The sequence below is a fragment of the Lepus europaeus genome, chromosome 5 (genome assembly GCF_033115175.1).
Source record: "Lepus europaeus isolate LE1 chromosome 5, mLepTim1.pri, whole genome shotgun sequence".
Lineage (NCBI taxonomy): Eukaryota > Metazoa > Chordata > Mammalia > Lagomorpha > Leporidae > Lepus > Lepus europaeus.
The window spans coordinates 70,268,750-70,294,818 of record NC_084831.1 but is presented as its reverse complement, the minus strand read 5'-3'; the positions used below and the strand labels follow the sequence as shown (position 1 = coordinate 70,294,818).

Genomic DNA, 26,069 nt, shown 5'->3' with positions numbered 1-26,069 from the left:
AGGCCAGCTCTCTGCTATGACCCAGGAGAGCAGTGGAGGATGGCCCAAGTGCTTGGGCTCTGCACCCCATGGGAGACCAGGAGAAGCGCCTGGCTCCTGCCATCGGATCAGTGCGGTGCGCTGGCCGCAGCGCGCCAGCTGTGGTGGCCATTGGAGGGTGACCTTTCTCTCTCTCTCTCTCTCTCTCTCACTGTCCACTCTGCCTGTCAAAAATAAATAAAAACAAAAACCAAAAAACAAACAAAAAAAGGGCTTCCTCACATATTCACAATGGCTTCGTACCTTGTGCAGTCCATAGGTGACATACAATCCTTTTTACTACAGTAGTGAAATGCAGGAGACTTTGGCTAAATTCACAAGAACACCTTTTGCTCAGAGCAGCAGCTCTGAGTCGGATCTGTGTACTCTCAGGGGTCTCAAGCTTTGTCTAATTGTCCTAGGTTTAACATCATATGATCTGACCTCCTGGAGGGCACAGGACTTACCAGCAGGTGAGTAGAAGTCATTAGTTACGCCCAGACAGACTGAAGCCACATTTGGAAATACAGTTAACATTCGGCTGGGCATGCTTAACAATGGCCAGAATTAAAAGGATATTACTGGTAGAGATAGTGAAAAAAAAATATGGAACATGCTGTACTATTTTTAAAAGCTTTTTTGGACGGTGTTATTAAGAACACAGATTCCTCATGATAATAAGGGGCTCCTTCTTTGAACTCCTTGATGTCAACTTTAAAGGAGCTCTCCTTTTCTGAAGCTGTGCAGACATATATAATACATTGTATGTAGTCTGGTTGCCAAGTAAATTGATTAAAAAATATGTGGAAAAGGGAATTTTCGTAATCCATGGCAGGCTGACTTTCCTTTGACATTATGATGCTGAGTTTCTCATCAGCCAGGGATATAAATAATATATTTTTTCTTTCTGAAAAGAATGTAAAACATTTCAGTTTCCAAAGTTAAGATCAACTCGAGGCAAGCAGATGAGGAAGAAGCAAGGTGGGGCTCGGGCATTCTCTGTCTGAGACCTGCTGCTCTCCCTGACCTGCCTCTGCCCTGCTCTGCTTCCCGAGGACCCCGTCCCTGGCCTGTCTCTCCTTCTGTTCTCTACTTAAACGTTCCCTATTCAGGGAAGCCTTCCTGGTCACCCTCTCTAAAGCAATCGCTAACTCTACTCCAAACGCTTGCCTCAGACTATTTCCTGGGTCAGCTCTTTGTGTCTTTCCAAACACTCAAGGTTTGTGATGTAAGAACTATTCTCTTCATCTAAGATGGAAGTCTGTGAATCCTGCTCACTGCCCAGCAGTGTCTGATATTCCACACGTATCTGTCAGATAGCTGACTGTGAGACAGTGTGAGTTCAGGTTAACAACCAACAGAGCGGAGTGGAGGAGCAGGGAGAACTGGGGGTGAGAAACTGGCCATGAACCCTGGGCCCCTCTCTGCCACCAGTTGGTTGAATGATCTTGATTACACCTCTTAATTCCCTTGGTCTCAGTTTCCTTATCTGACACAAGGGAGACGTAACTCAGGGATCTCCAAGGAAGTGGACGCATGGTGCTGATAACCGTTCTTTTTTTGAAGGATTTTATTTAATGGATACAAATTTTCATATGTACAGCTTTTAGGGATATAATGTTTCTTCCCCCCATACCCACCCTCCCAGCCACACCTCCCACTCCCTCTCCTGTTTCATTTTCCATTAAGATTCATGTTTAATTGACTTTATTTCAGAAGACCAACTCTTTACTAAGGAGAGATTTCAACTATTTGCACCCACACAGACACACAAAGTATAAAGTACAGTTTGTAGACAAGTTTTACCATTAATTATCATAATACAACTCATTCTTTTCCCACTCATTGAGGAGATGTGGATCGTTTCATTATTTCTGAATATAAATAGATATTTTCTGGAAAATGTACAGGTGGGTGTATCAATTTTTTGATGTACTTAGATTAGAGGAAAAAGCTTTAAAAAGTATTTTAAAATGCTCTTCTGTGCATTTTTAAGTGCTACCCAACTGGTTCCATTTATTACCATGAGGATAACTGGAAATATGGCTCTCACATTCATTCACTAAGGACAGATTTCTTAACGCAACTGAGTCTGTCTTCTCATCTATGTCATGGGTTTGTACTAGGGATACACCACCAACCTGTAGCACTCGAATGTAGGGCTTGAATGTGATAACATGGAACACAGCAGGTACTCAGAAGATGTTCATTAATCCCAAATGCACTGAAGCCCACAACCAGTTTATCAATGGGTTTTACTGTATTTGGGCATAGAAAAAATAAGACCCGTTTTACTCTTGGCTGTGTGGAAACAGGGTATGGCTATTAGGAATGTTTGAACTTGTGGCCACTAACGCATTTAGTTTTGGAAGGAGGGGGTCAGCGTTCAGACAGGAAAGCTGCACGTTAGATTTCAACATACCGTATCCTCTCACCCTCTCAATGTGCTTCCTTCTTAGAGCAGAGCTAAGCCCGGGGGTCTTATCCCCTTAGAGTCCTCTTTTTTCTACGCTGAAAAGACACCAAGCTCAAAGAACATGAGCCACATAAAGGAAAGCAACAATCTGGAATCTCTGGGGGTGTTATTTTGATCAAGAAGGAGACAAGACTTCAAAACAGAGTGAGAGTGAGCACTCTTTTCTCTCTACCAAGCTGTTATTAGTAGCACCTGTATTGGAGAATGTGAAGGCTCTTACTCACCCATCATGAAAATTATTTTACACTTCCGCAAATCTTCCATGAAGCCTTTAAAATAAGAAAAATTTATGTTATTGGCAAGAAATACAGTATTGAGACTCTGCTTTTACTCTTGTTATGGAAAAACCCAAAATCTTGTAGTTTTATCTGATAAGAAACTTGAAGTTGAGCAGATGGGTTAACGGGCATTGATGACCAGGTAATATATTTTAATGTTAAATATATTTTAATGTTAACACACACTGTCAATTTTAGGTGGGAAATGATATCCTTAAACAACATGAATCACTAATGAAGTTAACTTTAAAATTATTTTAGAACCTTCCTAAGTATCTCAGTTTGGTGTTGTTTCACATTTGAAAAAAACATTTTTCTATTTCCTTTTTAATAAAGAGAGGTTAAAACACAAGTAGACTGCCTAGGAGGCAAATGTAAAAATAATTTCTATTTACAGCAACTAATGCCATTTTCTACTTGCAGTGATGATACACAATTTCATTTAAAAATAAATATATTTAAATTACAACGTTGAGTCAACTTACCAATGAATATCAGTATATAATATGTAATATGGGCAGTACAGAAACTAAAATTCACCACAATTGTGCATGAGGAATCACTGCTGTAAGGTAAAGGCATCAGTCATGGCAGGAACATTAGGCAAAGCATGAGCCTTCTGGGGTTTGTGGAGCCTTAAAACATTCCCAAATGCCAAGGGTATAGTAGGAAGCTCTGAGGGATGGGTAGGTCACAGCTATGTTTCTAGCTTTGCCGTGAATCAACTTGATCCAAGCAAGTGGATTGCACTTTAGTTTCTCTGACTGTAAAATGAATGGGTTAGGCCTAACAATCTCCACCATCTCTTTTGATTCAAATCCTTTATGATTCTGTGGTCTCAAAAATGAATGGGCCACATGAAGAAATGGCTGCCTTTGTCCTTAGGTCCCTTGATGAAGTTATCATCATTGTATGCCTAAGTCTAAGAGAGTTTGGGTGACGGTGGGGTCACCTGAAGGGATGAAATCCTGGGTGGGGGAGGAGAGAGAGAGAGAGAGAGAGAGAGAGAGAGAGAGAGAGAAATGGGGTATGAAGAATTGGGACAAAGAGGGAAGAAAGTACTGGATGCAGGAGAAAGCAGTGAGTTTGGGATCCTTGCAGCATATTATATGGATTTCATGCAGAAGGATAATTTTTTTTGGCTCTTTTTAATCCAACAGGCGTTCCAATCCCTTTACACAGCAGCCCATGGTTAGTGGAAAAATCTCATCTGGAGTCTTCTATTAAAGGCAGATTTACTGGTTTCCTAATAAGGGACCAGATGGACTTCTTACGTTCTCCAGCCTGCAAGTTTACTTTTATGAAGTTTAACAACTTGAATCTATTTCCAATCTAGGAGAGTGGCCTTGGCTATTATTGGTTTTTGTTTATTTGGTTTTGCTATGATTGTATCCTATTTCAATACAAAAGGTTTTTTTTTTTTAAATTAATGATAGCATATTTGTATACTTTTACAAATTACGTTGACAGATTTTTTTAAAGGCATGGGAACATGCTTACATTACGATAAGATAAAAAAAATTTGGAGACATTTGTATATATCCATGTATTGTCAATTACGTAAAAATAGGCAGATAGACATAACTCTGGAAGGAGTACAGTAGAATGTTAACCAGGATTATTTACAGGTCATAAGGTTTTAGATGGCTCTTATTATTTACCTTCAAAATTTTTCCATAGTATGTGTTAACTTTTTAAGCAGGTAAAAGGGGTAACTTATTATGCCATCATTATCACCCTTTCTAGATGAGACTGAGTTGGTCATTTGTGCGAAGCAAAGTGACAGCTGCACCATGGCTGATGTTTACAAGGTGTTCCCTGTGAATCACCATGATGTCATTTGCTGACTGACAATCATACACACGTATTGCCGATATCATCAAATGACACTTTCTCTACCATCATTATTATGCTCATGGATCAGTGCAGGATTAGAGCAGGGGTTATCTAAGAAGCCCAGTCACTTACTTGTAGGTGTTCACAGTCAATACAAAAATGTATTTCCACAAACCATAATTGTAACAATTGCTATTACAGCATAGAAATGTTAGAAGGCATTTTATCTGGTGGGATCATGAAACTTATCTTTTTTAGACAGTCCAAAATTCACAAATTTATCTATTTTCAGTCACACAGAGCCAATAATGGGTAGATATTTTTGTTTTTGCAAGAAAATATGACAAAAGTTACAAAGCAGCGTAACCTCGGTATACATTAGGTTGTGTCCCAATGGTACATTACATAGTAGTAACTATTATGCAGGAAAAAGAGTTCTGTGCACCAATTAAGTTTGAAGAATGTTTACAGTTCGACAGCTGTCATTGCTGTAGGACTTGTAGGAGCTTTGTTATGTTATTGTGTATATGAACCCTCCAACAGGGATTAAGTGTTAAGCACTTCCCAAACATATTTGACGAAGCCTCCTTTTTGCACTGAGCATCATGGGAGTCGTGTTCTCAGGGTAAGTAGGACATGCATTTCTTAGTAATGCATCTCTTTGGTTATTTCTATAAGACCAGCAGTGGATAGATGCAGAGAATTCCATTCTTAGACGTAGTCCCTGGCTAGGGCAAAGATATATGTACTGGTGTTTTATTATCTCTTTGAAGGTGTTTAATTAAAAAAAAAAAAAGGCATGCTCAAAGTAATTAACCTATAAAAACTTTGGTCTGATCAGTAAAGGCAACTCACCTGCCATGGAGTCCTGTCCAAATAGATTTAACTGGTCGTCTGCCTGTTTTAAAAAAATCACAGTAAAAATCAGAGTATTAGATATAATACTAACAGATGCTGTGCTAAATTCCTTGCCGACACTAGCTTACTTAAACTACTAAACAACTCTGGAAGGAATGAACTCCCAAACAATTTTATGATGGACAATATTTTACAGAGAATTCCAGAAGTTAGGTTGCCAAAGGTCACATAGTAGTTAAGGGACAGAGCTCAGGTTTAAACTGACAGGTCTCTTCACAGGCACAGTATCTCGCCTCATTGTCTTGGGGCATAAGCTCCCTGTAGACAGAAAACTGACTTCAAGAAGACAAAACCGTTCGGTATAGAAGCGTAGTAAAGGTGTGCTCACAGCTGTTCTACCAATAACTTCCATTATTTAAGGCTGGACTTGAAAACTTTCTGAAAAGACCCAGATCAGAAATGATTTCAGTATTGTGAGTCCTACAGTCTCTACTGCAATGCTTGAGTCACTGGCCACTGTTGGCCAGTCCCTGAACCCAAGCAGGAACTAAGGGAGGCTGAAAAAAGCAGCTGTTCTTCGTGTCTGCCTTTAAAATTTCATTGTATTTTTAAAATGAAATGGAAGCTCTATTTTCCTTGGTGGTTGAGAAAAAAATTCAGAACAAATTTTATCCTTTTCTGGAGGGTTTTCAACTACAAATTTACTATCTTGAAGAGAACTATTCAGGCTATCAAGGTTATCTACTTATATTGTAAAAATATTTTTTTACATTCCATTAGAGTTTTATACTTTTTTGGTTAACATGCAATACTTACATGCATCTATGGACTATGGTAAGATATTTCAAGACATTTATACAACAGGTACTCATCAGATTACAGTAGTTAGCATGATAAAAGGACATTTTGTGAGAATTCTCATTTCCACCCATGTGTTTTTCTATCTTTTTTTTTCCCATTCCCTCAGCCTTTATAGGTAACCACTGAAGTTTCTTTCCAGCAACACAAAAAACAGCTTGCAGATATCCAGTGAAGTGAAAACACTTCAATGTGCATATATAATCTTATGACCTCCATTTCTTACACAAAATAGCATATTTTTATTATACATACATATGTGTTTATGACATAATACAAGGGTATTTCAAAAAGTTCGTGGAGGAGTGGGTGTTAAGCTGGTGTTTAAGATGCTGATTAAGGTGTCAGAGTCTTGGGTTTAACTTCTGGCTGTAGCTGTCAATTCCAGCTTCCTGCTAATGCACACTTTGGCAGGCAGCAGATGATGGCTCAAGTATTTAGGCTCCTGCTACCCCATAGGCGACCGGGATTGAGCTCTGGGCCTGGCTTTAGCCCTGCCCAATCTGGGTTGTTGTGGGTCTTTGGAGAATGCACAAGCAGATAGGAGCTCTTTCTTCCTGCTTGTCTCTCTGTCTCTGCCTGTCTCTTGAATAATAATAAAAAAAAAATTAAGAAGTTCATGGACAAATGGAATTAAAAGAAGTTTATTTTGGTGCAAAACAATTTCAAAATCCATGTATAGTTCATCCATAATATACTTTCCCATGAACCTTTTGAAGATCCTTTATTTTTTTAAATAACATTTCTTTCTTTTTTTTTTTTTTGAAGATTTATTTATTTATTTGAAAGAGTTACAGGAAGAAAGAGATAGAAAGAAAGAGAGAGAGGACTTCCATCCACTGATTCACTCCTCAGATGACAGCAATGGCTGTAGCTGTGCCGATCTGAAGCCAGGAGCCAGGAGCTTCTTCTGGGTCCCTCACACGGGTGCAGGGGCCCAAGGACTTGGGCCATCTTCCACTGCTTTCCCAGGCCATAGCAGGGAGCTGGATCAGAAGTGGAGCAGCCGGGACTTGAACAAGCACCCATATGGGGTGCCGGCACTGGAGGCGGCAGCTTTACCTATGCCACAATGCTGGCCCCTTGAAGATCCTTTATACTGTTCTGTAATATGCTGTTCTTTCACTTGCTTTTTCACCTATCAACATAACCTGGAGAACTTTCCTTGTTAGTACAGAATGTTCTTGGTTGCACAATATTTTATTGGGTGGATGGTCCCATAGTCTTTCATTTTTTAAATAGTTCTTTATTGATGGAGCATTGAGATTTTTCAAGCTTTGACTATTAGAAAAGTGGCACAGTAAATAAATTTGTATAAATGTCATTTCCTACACATATTTGTGTAGAACAAATCTTGAAAGGGGACACTGAGTAGGCAAAGACTAATATATTTATTTACTTGTTTAATGATTTATTTATTTTATTGAGAGGCAGAGTTACGGACAGAGAGAGGAAGAGACAGACAGAGAGGTCTTCCATTCGCTGGTTCACTTCCCAAATGGCCACAATGGCTGGAGCTGGGCCGATCCAAAGCCAGGAGCCAGAAGCTTCTTTCAAGTCTCCCATGTGGGTGCAAGGGCCAAGGACGTGGGCCATCATCCACTGCTTTCCCAGGCCATTAGCAGAGAGATAGAATGGAATAGGAGCAACTGGGACTAGAACTGTCAGGCAGAGGCTTAACCTACTATGCCTTAGTGCCAGCAAGAGTAACATATTTATAATTTTGCTAGGTTTTTTTTTTTTTTTTGCTAAACTGCTCCCCACTATGTTGTACTATTTTGCTGTGGCTGGCACTTTACAGAGCCTCTTGACTCTAGCTCACTGAGATAAAGGATGCAGTTAAATGAGGGCATCTGGTTGCATGAACTCTCCCTTGAAAGCACTTTGAAGACAGAGCATCAGCATTCTTTCTAGAACATACCCCTTAAAGGCAACTTTACTGCTTGTCTTCTGAGATTTGCCTGTGTATTCAGAGCTATTCCAGGTGAGAGAGAAGAAATTTTAAGAGCGGTCACTGGGGCCAGCGCTGTGACCTAGTGGGTAAAGCTGCCGCCTCCAGTGCAGGCATCCCACATGGGTGCCGGTTCGAGTCCCAGCTGCTCCACTTCTGATCTAGCTCTCTGCTATGGCCTGGGAAAGCAGTAGAAGATGGTCCAAGTGCTTGGGCCCCTGCATCCATGTGGGAGACCCAGAAGAAGCTCCTGGCTTTGGATTGGCACAGCTCCAGCCATTGTGGCCATTTGGGGGGTGAACCAGTGGATGGAAGACCTCTCTCTCTCTTTCTCTTCCTCTATCTACCTCTACATCTCTGTAACTCTGCCTTTCTTTTTTTTTTTTTAATTTTACTTATTTATTTTTTGACAGGCAGAGTGGATAGTGAGAGAGAGAGAGACAGAGAGAAAGGTCTTCCTTTTTGCCGTTGGTTCACCCTCCAATGGCCGCTGCGGCCGGCGCATCACGCTGATCCGAAGCCAGGAGCCAGGTGCTTTTCCTGGTCTCCCGTGCGGGTTCAGGGCCCAAGCACTTGGGCCATCCTCCACTGCCTTCCCGGGCCATAGCAGAGAGCTGGCCTGGAAGAGGGGCAACCGGGATAGAATCCGGCGCCCTGACCGGGACTAGAACCCGGTGTGCCGGCGCCGCAAGGCGGAGGATTAGCCTGTTAAGCCACAGCGCCAGCCACTGCCTTTCAAATAAATAAATAAATAAATCTTAAAAAATCAGAGTGGTTATTGAGGGACACATTTACATGAATTATTCCTGTGTAAAAAACATGAATTACACCACAGTGAGCCTCCTCACCTAGTCCCCTGTTGAAGTCACCACACTTTGGAGCTGGATAGAGGGATCTCTAATCCAACCCAGCCAGCCCCTCTCCCATTTTACAGAGGAGAAAGTTGATGATAGAAAAGTCACATGAGGGGCGCGTGACCATACTATCAAGTCCTTAGTGAGGTCACAGATGGGATGAGGACCACGCCTCTCACCAGCCTGCTCAGCTCCTACGGATTCAGTCCCAATAGCAGAGCCATAATAGTGGATGCTGTTCATGTAGCCCTCCCGACCTGGTTGAGGTCTCTGTTCCCCAGCTGTAACTAAGGACTCACAGCAGTATGGCCCCTGTCTGAAGCTGTGTCCCAGAGCTTCAGCTGCAGGATCAGGCTGAAGCTCAGATGCAGCCAGGACCATAACTTTGCTCCTATCTGGCTCCTGTAATAACTTGCACGAGCATCCTCATCTTAGGCTCTGCTTTTAGGGAAGCTGACCTGAGACAGGGACATCATTGAAGCAATAGATATGTCTGTCCACAATGCAGCTGCATAGTAAGAGGCTGGGAAAGCATTGTTGAATCAAAATCTGATTATTGCTCGACAAACAGTGGTTGAATATATTCAAGTCATGTTCGACTGCTGATGTACTGTTGGATTACCAGGCTTATACCCACCTTACAAGCTAAGCTGTGTCTGATCTTTCTTGCATGAGGATATCATGTTTTGGAAGTTTGATCACAGTTAATTTGAATTCATAAAGCAATGTGTCACATTATAAAAGGTCCTCTCTCACCTCTTCTGGCTTCTTGAGCCTGACCTGTTTTTATCTGTGGCTCTCATTCACAGCCTTCTACCCTGTGCAAATGTTTCAAATGAGTCTCGGGTTTGTTTCCATTAATTCGTTGATAGTGAACAGGTTTCTGGGGCACAGGTGCCTCCGTCATCAATCAGCTCGCAGCCAGCAATGAGGTGCATTGATATGAAAGCCCCAGTGAATTGGGTGTTTGATTGGAGGGTGTTATTTTTCAGTGGCTCTCAACAGACCTCCTGGTTCCAGTGTGAGTTTTTTGTAAACAAACTTAACATGGTATCTTAAACTCACATGTGAGCATGCACCTGTGCATGCACATGTGTGCATCCACCCACCCACCCACCCACACACACACACACACATTACCCCAAAGAGGTGAATGACAAGCACTTCTGATTTTGGTGAAGAAAAGTTCTCCCCATCCCCACGACCCCGCCCAGGGAAGCATCAAGTCCTGTTTCTTTTCCAGTGCTAGCTATGTTCTGCATAAAAGGCACTGAGGTCAGAACGTCATTTGGACACGGAGCATATGGTGCAGAGGTTAAGACACGGCTTGAGACACCTACACCCTATATTGGAGCGCTTTGTTTGAGTCCTGGCTCCTCCACCTCTGATTCAGCTTGCTGGTAATGCTTACTCTGGGAGGCAGTAGGTGATGGCTCAAGTACTTGGGTCCCTGCCACCCAGGTAGGAGACTTGGATGAGTTCCGGACTCCTGGCATTGGCCCAGCCAGGGGAAGTTGCAGATAGTTAGGAAGTGAACCAGTGGGTGTAGTACAACACCAGTGAATGGGAGATCTCTCTGTGTCTGTGTCTGCCTTACAAATAAAGTGTAAATCAATGAAAAAAATAATAAAAAGGGTATAATCTTACTCATGAAACTTCTTTTTTTAAAGATGTATTTATGAAAATCAATGAAAAAATAATAAAAAGGGTATAGTCATACTCATGAAGCTTCTTTTTTTTTTTAAAGATGTATTTATTTATTTGAAGGTCATAGTTACACAGAGAGAGCAGAGGCAGAGAGAGAGAGAGAGAGAGAGAGAGAGAGAGAGTCTTACATCTACTGGGTCACTACCGAGATGGCCAAAACGGCCGGAGCTGCACTGATGTGAAGCCAGGAGCCAGGAGCTTCTTCCAGGTCTCCCATGTTGGTGCAGGGGCTCAAGGACTTGAGCCACCACCTTCTATTGCTTTCTCAGGCCATGGCAGAGCTGGATTGGAAGTGGAGCAGCTGGGACTTGAACCGGTACCCATATGGGATGCTGGCACTGCAGGTGGTGGCTTTACCCTCTACACCACAGGGCCAGCCCCTCATGAAGCTTCTTAAAAGGTTTTATTCCCAGTGACTTGGGAGCTTCATCTTCATCGGGGCACAACCAGAGAAAATTCAACCCCTTAACCCCTGAGTTCTACGGGATGCCTGTGTGCACTTCCCAGCATCACAGCCTTTACTGTGTGGTTGCTCCATCCAGTCAGCCCCTTGTTACCCTAAGGCTAAATGATGGAGTCAGGGTACGATGAGATACACATGACTTTCCATAGTGCTAAACTAGATTTGGGGGTCATGTTCTGAACTGACAAAGAGAGAAAGTGTGATACAGGCAGAGATTGTATGTAAATGCCATTTATGATACAAGTATGGAGCCAAGACACAGCTGCAATGATATAAATGGCAGCAAAACCACAGACATCCACCAAATTCAGCTTGCTGCATCGTGGTGGTGCTCTGTGTTGAGTAATATGTTGGTAGGTTATGGGGAGAAGTCTAGACACCTACTGAGGGGGACATGTTCAGAACCTCAGGGTGGATTCCTGGCTCTACAGGGAAAACCAGGCATGTTTTCATCTTTATCTCTCAATCTCCAGTGCACCCAGAACTATAAGGAGAGCATAAGCAACTGACATTCAACTTCATTTCCCTGTGTGGATGTGCAGGCAAGCAGCTGCTTTTACAAGGCTGGATTCTGGCATGATGATTTGTAGGAGGAGCAGCTAACTGGTGTGTGTATGTGCTGTCCTTGACAATCAGAACGCTTCTCATCACTTCCTCAAGAGAAACACGTCTGGGCTCTCTCATCTCCTTGGATTGTTGAATTTCAGGTGGAGGAGATTAAAATGGAACAAGGTGGCATCACAGGTGGGTTCAGTTCACCAACTACGAGAAACTGTGTCCTTCAGTTTCCTTTGACTACAGCATAGTGTGTGCTCCTGGTTAAAACACCCCATCTGTTCCATGTGATATTGTCATAAGCAGCTCACACCCTAACAACCTGATATTTAAATGCAGAGCTGACATCTCTGACAGCCTTCAGATGTGACCTCGCTTGATCCCACGGCTAGTCTGTGGATGAGCAGTGAGTGGATGAGGTGCACCTGAGCTTCCAGTGTCCCAGCAGGTGAGCTGAGCAGTGAACTCAGCCCTGTGGTACTAACCTCTTCCCCAGAAGAGTCTTCTTACTACTACAGGAAGTGGGGAATCATGTGTTCAGAGTATCCCAGTGTCTTTTACTGGGAAAATTTGACTTCTAAAAATGCTTTTAGGAATCACAAAAATTAAAGCTTTCCTGGGAAGGAGAAAAACTCAGTAGGTATTTGTTGGAGTGCCTTCCTGGTTCACAGTAACTTGTTTGTACCTGTTTTATTTGGTGCAGGAAACTTCTTCCTCATAACGTATGTGCAAAGTGTAGATGAGGAAAAAAACTATGCATGAACTTAAAAAATTATTTTGCTTCAAAATATGCCCATACTTTTAATTCTGCTTTCCATGAACACTTAAAAGTATCCTTGTATTACCAGTGCAAAAGTTTATTGCTACAAAAATGTATATAGTTTCAAATAGGATGATGAGAAAGAGGTTACTTGACAACAAAATATTAAAGCTAAGATTAATTTCTTGCTGTACAATTCACAAAGGCTGCAGAAAGGACAATTTTCTTCCCTTTTAAACAGAGCACAGATAACTTCAAAATGCAAAAAAGAAAGGAATTTAAAGAGATTCCCTAGTTTCTTTTTTTTAAAGATTTTTTTTATTATAAACACTTTTATTTAGTAAATATAATTTTCCAAAGTATAGTTTATGGATTACGATGGCTTCCCCCCCATAACTTTCCTCCCACCCGCACCACTCCCATCTCCTGCTCCCTCTCCCATTCCATTCACATCAAGATTCATTTTCAATTATCTTTATATACAGAAGATCGATTTAGTATATATTAAGTAAAGATTTCATCAGTTTGCACCCACACAGAACATAAAGTGTAAAATACTGTTTGAGTACTAGTTATAGCATTAATTCACATTGGACAACACATTAAGGACAGAGATCCCACATGAGGAGTAAGTACACAGTGACTCCTGTTGTTGACTTAACAAGTTGACACTCTTGTTTATGGCATCAGAAATCTCCCTAGGCTCTAGTCATGAGTTGCCAAGGCTATGGAAGCCTCTTGAGTTTGCTGACTTTGATCATATTTAGACAAGGTCATAGTCAAAGTGGAAGTTCTCTCCTCCCTTCAGAGAAAGGTACCTCCTCCTCTTTTGATGGCCTGTTCTTTCTACTGGGATCTCACTCACAGAGATCTTTCATTTAGGTCCTTTTTTTTTTTTTTTTCTGCCAGAGTGTCTTGGCTTTCCATGCCTAAAATACTCTCATGGGATCTTCAGCCATATCCGAATGCCTTAAGGGCTGATTCTGAGGCCAGAGTGCTGTTTAGGACATCTGCCATTCTATGAGTCTGCTGTGTATCCCACTTACCATGTTGGATCGTTCTCTCCCTTTTTGATTCTATCAGTTAGTATTCACAGATACTAGTCTTGTTTGTGTGATCCCTTTGACTCTTAGACCTATCAGTGTGATCAATTGTGAACTGAAATTAATAACTTGGACTAGTGAGATGGCATTGGTACATGAAATCTTGAAGGGATTGTATTGGAATCCCCTGGCACATTTCTAACTCCACCATTTGAGAGAAGGTGAAGAGCAGTCTTTTCTGATGTTTCCTACCTCAACTGGCACTAAGCAGATAACCCCGGCTCAGCAAGAATCAGAAACTGCGAGAGGCCAGCCTCAGAGGATCTCCTTAGATTTCTGAGTTGGTCTGGTGACTCGCCTCTGATTTTAAGAAGTAATAGCAAGACGGTGGGGCTGGACCTGGGACCCAGCAATGTCTTGTCATTCTTGGAAGGGCTCAGTTCATTCACCATAATAAGGTAGAATAAGGATTTTAAAATAACAAACAAAAAAGACACCAGGCTGTTTCCATATCTGGTAACAGGAAAATGAATGTTTTGGATTCTTTCCTTATACCTGTTTAAGAAAAACAGCAAAAGGCACTACGTGCAATCAGTTACCAAAGGATTACTAGCACTATTATGTAGTTCATATTTAGAGGAGTGTTTTCACATGTGTGAGCTCAGAAAAGCACGAGGAGGCCGGAGGTGTGCTGTTTCCCTCCTTCAGCTGACGCTCAGGGAGCTGATGGTGCTCATGCTGGGTGCCTCAGCAGGGTGGGCTTCCCGCCCACCTTGCCCATGTTGTTCCTCTCCCTGTGCCCCAGACAGAGTGAGCTGACACCTCCATGCCAGTCCCCGGGAAGGACATAATAGAGTGAGCAAGTATGGGCACTGTCTAAACAGAAACAAAGATGGATTCATTTGCTAAAATTAAGACTAAAGCTGGACAAGCTCGCTGGGGACTGGAAAGTGAATTTCACAAAGGTTCTTGGGAAACTGTGAACTGTTCTGAAATCCCTTGGAGCTTCAGCAGGACATCGGAAAACAGAAACACAAATACATTTCATCAGAAGGGAGCAGGGAGACTGGTCCTTGAGAAGCATTTTGAGTGTTTATCGTGCTTTTCTACAGCGTGTTTTCATTTAAGGTAATGGGCAATTTGGAAAAAAAATATATGGAAGTGGTATGTAATTTAGTTATACCCAAGAATTTATTCTGCAGCTAGTCCCATTTCTCATTCACTGAAGTATACACAATTAGAGGGCTGCTTGCTGTGGAAGTACTTATATAATTGAGTAAACAGGGATGAAAAAACAGAGTGGGTGCAAGGCTAACCTTTTCCCAGTTGTGTTAAATTGCAGGTTCTCCACATGGCTGCTTTAAACAGTGATTTACAGATCTGATTCGCTAGGAGGAATGGCATCTCTCTTATGTATACTGAAATGTTGGGGTGTCTCTAATAAGAAATTTTAAAGAAAAAATTTCTTATTGTTTTCCTGTAAATTCCTATTTTCACCAACTCAAATCTGTGTCCAGCTCCAGTTTCTGCTGTAATTGTGAAAGAATCCCTTGGATCTTATCTTCACATTCCAAACACAGTAACACTGTTAATTAAGAAGGGCTTTGTTGGTCTGTTAATTTAAAGGGGCAAGTTTCCTATTCTGATTCCTTCTCACTCAATGTTGGTCATAAAGTCACATTGGACTGGACTCTTACCAAGGAGGGTTATTTGGCCTTTACCTGCTGTTTTCCAGTTCTTTAAAAACAGAAACAAAATGCCCAAGCTTAGCTACCAGCATTGGGAATTACAGAACAGACTGGCTTGTCTCCAGTGCTTTTCCCAGATGCCACATAAATAAGGGTTCTCTCTCCCTCTCTCTCTCTCATACACATATATGTGTATATATACATATTTAATGTAGATAGCAAAAAGAAAAATCAGATTCATTATTAGAACAAAACACATTATATACACGTTCATGTATTTTTCAGGGGGACCATCAGCTAGAAGCATCATCCTTAGGCCCACCATCTTTCTTTAAAAGGAAGTAGGACTGAGGCAGGTGGGTCTGGATGAGGGAAGCAAGTAGAGGGCTCAAGGGACTCTCATAGCCCCTCATTTCCTCTCCCTTCTATTTCCTCCCACCCACCATGTTCTCTCTGTAGCCTGAGGGACTCGATTATAACCATTATGGATGCAACCAACAGCTTTCCATGTCCATTCCTAAGTCTGCAGTCCAGCTCTGATCCTGGCCTTACTCCTTCCACTTTCATTATTCTTTGGCTTGGATGTCTGCATTAGGTTCTCTGAGGTTCTAGAGGGTGGGGCTGAGTGGAGAGTGCGACAGGGTTCATGATCATGGGACACAGAACCAGGGAGGAGCCAAAGATGACACCCAGGTGGAGTTAGCAACCAAAGAACCAGGTTAAAAGTGTTCTTCCAACTAGAAACCACCTGTAGGCTGAGGTTATGGGGCTTTAATCACAGTGCACAAGTTGGGGGAAGGTCAGGAGGGAGCCCGGACAGCCTTGCTATACATAGCTATCATCTACCATTTTTATGAAGTCCATACTGTTCTCTTCCAAGCAAGTAAGATAAACTCGACATGAGACAAATGTGTCAATTAACTCTGCCTGAACTTGACCTCCTTACTCTGGCTTCTAGACCCCTGATCATTATGTTTGCCCAGTCTGGAATGCCTTCCCTTTTGCCCTGGGTTTGTCTGCATTCTGACCTTCCTTCCATCTCCCCTTCACTCCGAGTCTTTGTCAGTCACTGGCCCTTCACTGAAATCTCAATAAATTGTCTATTTGGCCAAGGGCATGTGTACTTGGTAATAACAACAATAAGAACAGGTAACATCTTCAGAGCACTTGCTGTGTGCCAGGCACAGGACTAAGCATTTTACACGGATGATCTCATTTAACTGTGATTTTTATTTAATTTCCCATAAGTAGGATTCACTTTTTCTTTTTCTTTTCTTTTTTTTTTTTAAGACAGAGTTATAGAGAGAGGTAGAGACACAGAGAGAGGTCTTCCGTCCGCTGGTTTATTCCCCCCCCAGATGGCCGCAACAGCTGGAGTGGAGCCGATCCGAAGCCAGGAGCCAGGAGCTTCATCCAGGTCTCTCACATGGGTACAGGTGCCCAAGGGCTTGCACCATCTTTTATTTTCCCAGGCCACAGCAGAGAGCTGGATCAGAAGTGGAGCAGCCAGGACTAGAACCAGCGCCCATATGGGATGCCGGCGCTTCGGGCCATGGCTTTAACCCACCACGCCACAGTGCTGGCCCCGTGGATTCACTTTTTCAATAACCTCCTCAAACATAGAACTGCCTTTTATCTTTTTGGACCCTAATGACTGACATAAAGATGTGCTAAGTAAAGATTTGCTAATGATAAATCCAAGACCATACTCTCTCTCCCTCTGAGCATGCTAAGAATAGTCCTGAGAAGATAAGGTCAGTAGGCTTCTCCAGAAGGAAGAAGGGCAGAAGTGATACAAGGAAGATAGGTCTAAATGCATATGGTCCATATCTGTCCAGCCTAGAAGGGTTGATCTGGAAGACCCTCAAGGCCAAAAGTATTCAAGCACAGGTGGAATAACTCTTTGACAGTGAAAAGATTCTGTGAGTTTGCAGGAGGTTAGACTGGATGCTGTCCAAAGAGGCTGTCAGTGCTGAGATTCTACAGTACATTCACCAATTTTACAGATACTTGTTGAGCTTTGTGGTAGATAGACTATCAACCCACAAAGATACCCACATCCTAATCCTGTGTATGCTACCTTTCACGACAAAAGGGACTTTGCAGATGTGAGTAAGCTAAGGATCTTAAGACACAAAGATCCTCCTGTCTTATCTGGGTGAGCAATGTAACCACAGGGCCCTTGTAAGAGATCAGTAGGAGGGTCAGAGTCAGAGGAGATATGACAGCAAAAGCAGAGTTAAAAATGATGCCACTGAAAGACGGGCCATCAAAGAAGGATGTATTTTCTCTGAAGGGAGGAGAGAACTTCCACTTTGCTTATGGCCCTGTCTAAATACTGATGGACTCTGTGGACTCAAGAGGCTTCCACAGCCTTGGCAGCTCATGGCAAGAGTCTCAGGTGATCACTGACGTCACACATAGGAGTGTTAAATTAACAACAGGAGTCACTGTGCACTTACTCCCTATGTAGGACCTCTGTCCTCAATGATTTGTACTATGAGAATTAACTGCAAAACTTGTTCTCAAACAGTACTTTATACTTTGTGTGTCTGTGTGGGTGCAAACTGTTGGAATCTTTACTTAGTATAGAGTTGGCCTTAGTATAGAGTTGGCCTTCTATATATAAAGTTAATTAAAAATGAATTTTATGGTATGGGAGAGGGAGTAGGAGGTAGGATAGGAGTTGGGGTAGGAGGGTGGGTATGGGGGGAAGAACCACTATATTCCTAAAGTTGTACCTATGAATTGACATTCATTAAATAAAAACTTTCTAAAAAATAAATAAATATTAATCCATAGGTTATTCTCAACATGCAATCCATTACTTTTTTTCTCATTCAGGGTACTTTCTTATTTAGCACAAATAAGTTAATGCAATTCTTGTAACGTGATAAATTAAATAGGATTGGATGATGATATTTAGGTTCACATTAATTTAAAGTGAATAAAAATGTTCTGTGTAAAAAAAAAAAATGATGCCACTGATAGAAGGCACCACAAGCAGCAGAATGCGAATGCTTTTTTTTATTTTTTTTATTTTTTTTTAACTTTTATTTAATGAATATAAATTTCCAGTATACAGCTTATGGATTACAATGGCTTCCCCTTCCCATAATTTCCCTCCCACCCGCAACCCTCCCCTCTCCCGCTCCCTCTCCCCTTCCATTCACATTAAGATTCATTTTCAATTCTCTTTATATACAGAAGATCAATTTAGTATACATTAAGTAAAGATTTCAACAGTTTGCACCCACATAGAAACACAAAGTGAAACATACTGTTTGAGTACTAGTTATAGCATTAAATCAAAATGTACAGTACATTAAGGACAGAGATCCCACATCAGGAGCAAGCGCACAGTGGCTCCTGTTGTTGACCCAACAAATTGACACTCTAGTTTATGGCACCAGTAACCACCCTAGGCTGTCATCATGAGTTGCCAAGGCTATGGAAGCCTTCCAAGTTCCCCGACTCTGATCATATTTAGACAAGGTCATAAAAGACAGGGTGAGGATAGTAACCAATGATCCTAAGAGTGGCATTTACCAGGTCTGAACAATTATACAGCATTAAGTGGGGAAGAGGACCATCAGTACACACAGGTTGGGAGTAGAGCCATTGGTGGTAGAGTAGAGGTTATGATTACAAAGGAATGAGGCCCAAGTGCACTAGACAGGGTCTAGAACAAAGGACAGAGTCATTATTAGAGGAGCTAAGAAAGGTGTTGTCTAAGCTACAATTAAGTTTTCTGATTGAGAGGCAAATAGAACCTGATAGAAGGGGCTTGATAATAATCTGGTGGGCTTTAGGCCTTGTAAGTTAAGAGGCCCAGACCTATCTATCTCTTCACATGGGGTATATGCTAAGGGAGGTGTGACCCTCCTAGGGGAAGGCACTCTGTTGACTTTCATTACTTGGCTGGCCTGGGAGGAGAGCTGGCTAGGTAAAGGCAGGTGGCATCTCTAACAAGAAATTTACAGTTCTGCCTGCAATGTTGCTGACCCTACTTGACCATCCCCTCAGCTGCAGTGGTCACTTTGGAAGTTGGGCTGAGTGAAGGGCTTTTCAGCTTGGAGCCACTAAGATCTGTGGCTCTGACCTGGGCATCCTTCGACTCCAGGGCAGGTCCATTTCCAGTGATCCAACTCTTGGCAGAGCTGCCAGGGCTCTTCACAAGCTGACTTCTGCTGAAGCCCAGACTTACCACATTGAAAGCCACTGCAGTGGACTGGCCTGTTGGGTCTCCTTGAGGGCAGATCACCGTACAGATCAGCCATTAATAGGCCTGCCACCCATTGCTTCTGATGCCTAGCTTTCTTTTCCTCCTGGTTTGTGTTAAAGCAGACCAGAGGATGCAAGTCAAGGGAGTGCCCAAGTCCCATCTCTAATCTTCGGTGGCCTGAACTACAAGTCTATAGTCACAGGCATGTTCTGTAGTAGTTTTTCTAAGGTAGACAATGCCCATGAGGAAAATTATATTCTCACTTAAAAACTTTCTTTCCCTTTGGTCTGAAAGGGAGGTTTTTTTTTTTTCTACTTACTGTATACTTCGCTGATGGCGATGTGAATCTAGCTATGAGATTATTATTTAAGCTCTTATTTTGGCTATGCTATTACAGAAAAATGTTAGCCATCTCTTATAAGGTCTAAAGATTAAATTGTGCGTCCTACAGATTCCTTCATAATAGAATTAGTTCCCTACCTTGAAGAGAATAGAGAAATGAAAGAACAACTTGGCCTTAGAATAGAGAAATGAGGGAGCAAGTCCTAGATCACTTGCTGACAATAGCAATATTACATGAATACTTAGCAAACAATTTCAACCCTTAGATAAGAACTTAATAAAACATTTACCAGAAGGTCCAATGCCTTCTCTAAATTTTAAGAATCATGTATTTGAAAACACCTCTTAAATATCTAAGATGGTGTAGTTTGTTTAACCAGTAAACTTAAGCACAACCATATAAAATGTTTTTAGTTTCTTTCTACCAACAAGTTTAAAACATATGATACACAGATTCAGGTCACACAAATTAAAATGTATCTTTGATTGATTTTAGCAGCTTAAATTTATGGACAATCTTATCTAAAAGCCATTTAAAATAAAACTCTTAATAAAATTTCCCCATGTGGACATACAATATGTACGCACATATAACATAGCATAATAGACCAATATCAAAATCCAAAATATCTGGTTGAACTAAGATTCCTTAAAATCATGACATAACATAGACCAAATTTGATCATTGTTACAAGGTGATTATTCAAATCTTTGAAAATAAGCACATAGTTAAATAACCCATAGCTCTTAATAAAAATTCAGCTGTTTTTGAACAATTAGAAATTAACAGACATCAAGAGAACATAATAGATTACTTTAACACATTGCTCTAACAGTGCATCAGAGTTTAATTCTATGTCAAAGAGAAATTGAGCTTCCTGTGATCTTTTGCTGTGAGGTTTCCTTCCTTTACCTTCTTTCATATTGGTGACCATGTTTCTGTGTTTCTGTGTGTAAGACATCTTTAAGCATCTTTTGCAGGGCAGAATGAGTGGCAACAAATTCTTTCAGTTTCTGTTTGCTATGAAAAGTCTTAATTTCACCTTCATTCACAAATGAGAGCTTTGCAGGATATAATATTCTGGGCTGGCAGTTTTTCTCTCTTAGTACCTGGGCTATGTCTCGCCATTCCCTTCTAGCTTGTAGGGTTTCTGATGAGAAGTCTGCTGTGAGTCTAATTGGAGATCCTCTGAGAGTAATCTGACGATTCTCTCTTGCACCTTTTAGAATCTTTTCTTTATGTTTCACTGTGGTGAGTTTGATTATGACGTGTCGTGGTGAGGATCTCTTTTGGTCATGTTTATTAGGGGTTCTATAAGCTTCCTGTACTAAGATGCCTCTGTCCTCCAAACCTGGGAAATTTTCTGCTAGTATCTCACTGAAAATGCCTTCTAATCCTTTCTCCCTCTCCATGCCTTCAGGAACTCCTAGAACCCGAATGTTAGATTTTTTAATAGTATCCTGTAGATTCCCGACAATATTTTTTAGATTTCTAATTTCTTCTTCTTTTCTTTGGTTTGCCTGTTTCCTTTCCTGTTCTCTGTCTTCTAAGTCTGATATTCTCTCTTCTGCTTCGCCCATTCTGTTTTTAAGGCTCTCTAATGTGTTTGTCATTTGATCTATTGAATTCTTCATTTCATTATGATTTCTCGTCACAATCACCATTTCTTGTTCCACTAGTTGTTTCATTTCATTTTGATTCCTCCTTAATATTTCACTTTCACGAGAGAGAGTTTCTATCTTGTCCTTTAAGGATTTCTGTAGTTCAAGAATTTGTTTTTGAGAACTTCTTAATGTTCTTATCAATTTTTTGAGATCCGCTTCTTGCATTTCTTCTATCTCATCATCTCCATAATCTTGAGTTGGGGTGTCTTTTTCATTTGGGGGCGTCATAGTGTCTTCCTTGTTCTTGTTACCTCGGTTTTTGCGTTTGTTGTATGGCATGTTGGAGATATTTGGTTTCTTCACTGTGGTGTTTTTTTTTTTTTCTTGTTATACTATGACTCTAGATTAAGTGGACTGTCTGCTTTTGGTGGAGCCTTAGAGGCTTGAGATGGGTGTGGACTGAGAGCTGTGTTTGGTTCCTCAGGGTTGAGGGTGTGTCAAAGATGACACTCCCAGGTTAGGTGTGGTAAATGTCTCTTTCTTTTGTTGATTGGAAAGGGAAGTAATTCCGCACAGCTGAATGTAATTGGAGGTAGTTAGCAGGCAAATGATATACCCACAGGAGCCAGAGATTGGAAGCTCTTTCCCAAGGACCACACAGGGAATCTCTGCTGCCCTCAGTGTGGGCTTCAATTCTCCTGCAGTCTCCCACTGGGTTGCCAAGTTAGATGCTAATCTCCTGTTATTTCACCCCTCCCCCCAGAGTCAGGTTTTTCTGCTAGGCTCAGGGCCGGTGCAGACCTGAAGTCGCCCTGCTTATGACGTATGTCCAAAATGGCGCCTGCTCTTTGTCTTGCTCGCCCTTGAGGGGTGAGTGGAGAGAGAGAAACTCGTGTCCATTTCGGTCACTTTTTTTTTTTCCCTCTCTCTCTTCTAGTTAGCCTGGTGAACTTTTCCCCACGGAGTTTCAAGCCTCGTTCCCTCTAGCCTCCTCTTTCCGCTTGCCCGCTGGTGTCTCGGGCTATGGAGATTCGGCTCACCTCGCGTTCCAGCGCTGGTGCGTTGAGTCTGCTGCTGGTGTCCCGAACTTGGGCTCCCACGCTCTCCACGCAGGTCCACTGTGAATCACTAGTTCCGGAAGAGTTTCCTCTGCTGTTTCTTCCCCTACTCTTCCTTGACCCTGCAGTATCTCCACTTTTATTAACCTGTATCTTGCCGAAGAATATCAATGTGCTCCCTTCTTATTCTGCCATCTTGGATTTTCAGAATGCGAATGCTTTTAAAGAAGCCAGAAAAGGCAAGAAACATGGCCTTTCCCCCAGAGCCACCAGAAGGAAGGAAATCTTGCCGACACGCTGAGTTTTAGCCCCATGGAACCCATTGTTCACTTCTTACTTTCAGAACTGTGAGATGATAAGCTTGTGCTATTTTTATCCACTAAGTTTGTGTTGATTCCTTGTTGCAGGAATAGGAAATACATCCAAATTCTACTATATGCCAACTATTGTAGGTACTGGGAATACAATAGTGAACAGAGTTTTGACTCACTGAGGATATTGGGTATTTGTTTTTATTTATTTAAAGATTTACTTATTTGTTTGAAAGACAAAGTCACACAGAGAAAAAGAGGGGGGAGGGAATTAATTTTCCATCCGCTAGTTCACTCCCCAAATGGCCTCAACAGCTGGAGCTGGGCCAGGCTGAAGCCAGAAGCTTCTGGGTCTCCCAATTGGGTAGAGGGTCCAAGTATTTGAGTCATTCTCCACTGCTTTCCCAGGCACATTAGCAGAGAGTTGGATGGGAAGTGGAGCAACCAGGTCTTGAACCAGTTGTCATATGGGATGCTGGCTCTGCAGGCAGGGCCTCACCCACTAAGCCACAATGCCAGCCCTGGATATTGGGTATTTGGATATAAGCTAAAACAAAGATTTTGTAACTTTTTTTTTTCTTTTTTAACCCACAGAAGCTTTTATTCAAATGGAACCTAGTATGGAAACCCAATATCTACAACAGATAAGAAATGAAGCTCCTGTGGGTGGAGGTAGACTGTGAGGCCCTAGAGCCCTGCCTGGGTCTCGCCTTTGGCCTGTCTCAATAACCCTCTTTGGCTGACACTCTCGGATGCCTACTCAGCAGCTTTCATCCTTGCTTCTTTTCTTGCCAGCAAAGCCACCTCTCTCTTCGGATGCTGAAGATGCCAGCTACTTACTTTTCCATCTTCCCTTTCATTATGCTCGCAGGTTTGTGACCAGATCTAGGCCAAGAGAATGTGAAAAGCAAAATCTGGGGTGGCTTTGGAAGAAAGACATGTTCCCATTGAAAAAGGGAGACACATCTGGGGAGGGGAATCGACTCCCTCATTCTAGTTTTGCAAGCGCTTATGTGAGATTCCATGTGTGCAGCCACCATTGCCACCTCGAAACTATGAAGCAAGGCCTTGCCTACACACTGAGGAGGTCAGATGGAAAAGAGAGTAACAGCCTGGGTCCTGTGTGACCTTGTGAAACTGCTGGGCTAACCTGGGACCACCTGTCTCTGGACTGTGGTTAAAGGAGAAAACAACATTTTAAGTGGTTCACAACAACTGCAAACCAGCTTGCTGAATCCTGCTGAAATATCCACAAGTGTGAAATCCTTTCTTGAGTGGATACTTGTACAGGCAAAATCGACAGATAAAACTGACACATAAAGCTAAAAACTGTGTGGAGATCCCAGTCTATCAGTGGAACTGCCCAGATGACCCTACGGTCTCAAGAGAGACTGTGACCAACAGGTCTTACTAATATAAGATGTTAACATCAGATGTTGGCTGTGGCATATACTTATTCATGATTTTTGTTCTGTAAATTTAAAACTATTCTGAAATAGCCGGCGCCGCGGCTCAATAGGCTAATCCTCTGCCTGCGGCACCAGCACACAGGGTTCTAGTCCCGGTCGGGGCGCCGGATTCTGTCCTGGTCGCCCCTCTTCCAGGCCAGCTCTCTGCTATGGCCCGGGAAGGCAGTGGAGGATGGCCCAAGAGCTTGGGCCCTGCACCTGCATGGGAAACCAGTAGAAGCACCTGGCTCCTGCCTTTGGATCAGCGCAATGCGCCGGCCACACCGTGCTGGCCGCAGTGGCCATTGGAGGGTGAACCAACAGCAAAAGGAAGACCTTTCTCTCTGTCTCTCTCTCTCTCACTGTCCACTCTGCCTGTCAAAAAAACCAAAAAACCAAAAAAACAAAAAAAAAACAACAAAAAAACTATTCTGAAATAAAAAGCTAGAGAAAGGTGCTAAGCTCTAGGTAGTGACATAGCAACAATTAACAGAATGTGCAGTGCTTCTTATTTTGAATCATTATTTGAAAATCCTTTAGCCCAAGGCCTTTGGCCCTCTCTATTATGGCTCTGCTATAATTTCTCTGAGACAAGGCAGACAACAGCCATTAGGTGGCTTTCTAGAGGGGTCGAGCCTAGCTCTGTGCCTCCTGGAAATGTGCTGCCCTTGGAAGCCAGCCTTGCTATAGCCCCTTTGTCTTAAAATCTGAGAACAAAACTCCACAGGAGGTAAAGGCAGACATTCTCCCATTTTTTGAAAAGCGTTTGGCAAAGAGTATTTGTGGAATATTTAAAAGGTACGATGACATCAGCCGGAAAAAAGCACACATTCAACTCACTACCAAAACACCAACAGATGTAGGAACCAAGGAAACAGTCTGCTCTTTTCTACTACTTCTGCTTCTTCATTTTTTAAAGATTTGTTTATTTATTCGAAAGGCAGAGCTATAGAGAGATGGGTGGGAGGGGGAGGAGGGAGAGAGAGAGAGAGAGAGAGAGAGAGAGAGTTTTCCAGCCACTGGTTCACAGCTGCAATGGTCACAGTTGGGCTAGGCTGAAGCCAGGAGCCTGGAACTCCATCCTGGTCTCCCATATAGGTGCAGGGGCCCAAGTACTTGGGCCATCTTCCATTGCCTTTCCAGGCACATTAGCAGGGAGCTGGATGGGAAGTGGAGCTGCTGGGACTCAAACTGGTGCCCATATGGGATGCTGGCATCACAAGCATAAGCTTACCCTGCTGTATTACAATGCCAGTCCCATCTTTTCTATTGCTGAATGTCCCTCATATACAATGCTGTGCAGAAAGGAGAAACAGTCACTAAGCCAGAAATAAAAGAGGTTTGGATGAGACGAGCCGACCCGGGAGCTCACTGTTAGAACCTGGGACCGTCAAAACAGAGGGCTGGACCCTTGCTGCTGCGAGAAGGCAGCCCCTCCCGGAAGGAAGGGCTGGCAGCCAGAGCCCTGCCCCTCAACCTGGCTGCCCTGTACAGCATGCAGCTGTGTGTGGAGCCACTGTTTGTGGCCAAGGGGCTAAGTGGGACTGAATCCACTCACCAGCCTGTGGGTCCCTGCAGGTGTGCCAGCCCATAGGGGAAATCTTCCAAACTTGTCCAGAGGATCCCTATGGGCTAGCAGTGGCCTGCCCTGAGGTGAGATGTTATCAGTATTTTCTTTACTACATATTCAGAATAGAAAATAAAGAGAATATGGGGGGGGGGTAATGGCAGGAAG

At 42.5% G+C, this 26,069-nt stretch overlaps 1 protein-coding gene across 3 annotated transcripts in view; it reads right to left on the bottom strand.

Annotated features, from left to right (window-relative positions):
• AK5 (adenylate kinase 5) overlaps positions 1-26,069 on the bottom strand; it is a 289,702-nt gene that overhangs the window by 57,900 nt on the left and 205,733 nt on the right. For all 3 annotated transcript variants that reach the window (XM_062191569.1, XM_062191568.1, XM_062191570.1), the window contains exons 9-10: positions 5,464-5,506; positions 2,719-2,763 (exon numbers count right to left, since the gene is read on the bottom strand). In XM_062191569.1, coding sequence (XP_062047553.1) covers positions 2,719-2,763; positions 5,464-5,506 — 88 coding nt within the window. The remainder of the gene's footprint in view (positions 1-2,718; positions 2,764-5,463; positions 5,507-26,069) is intronic.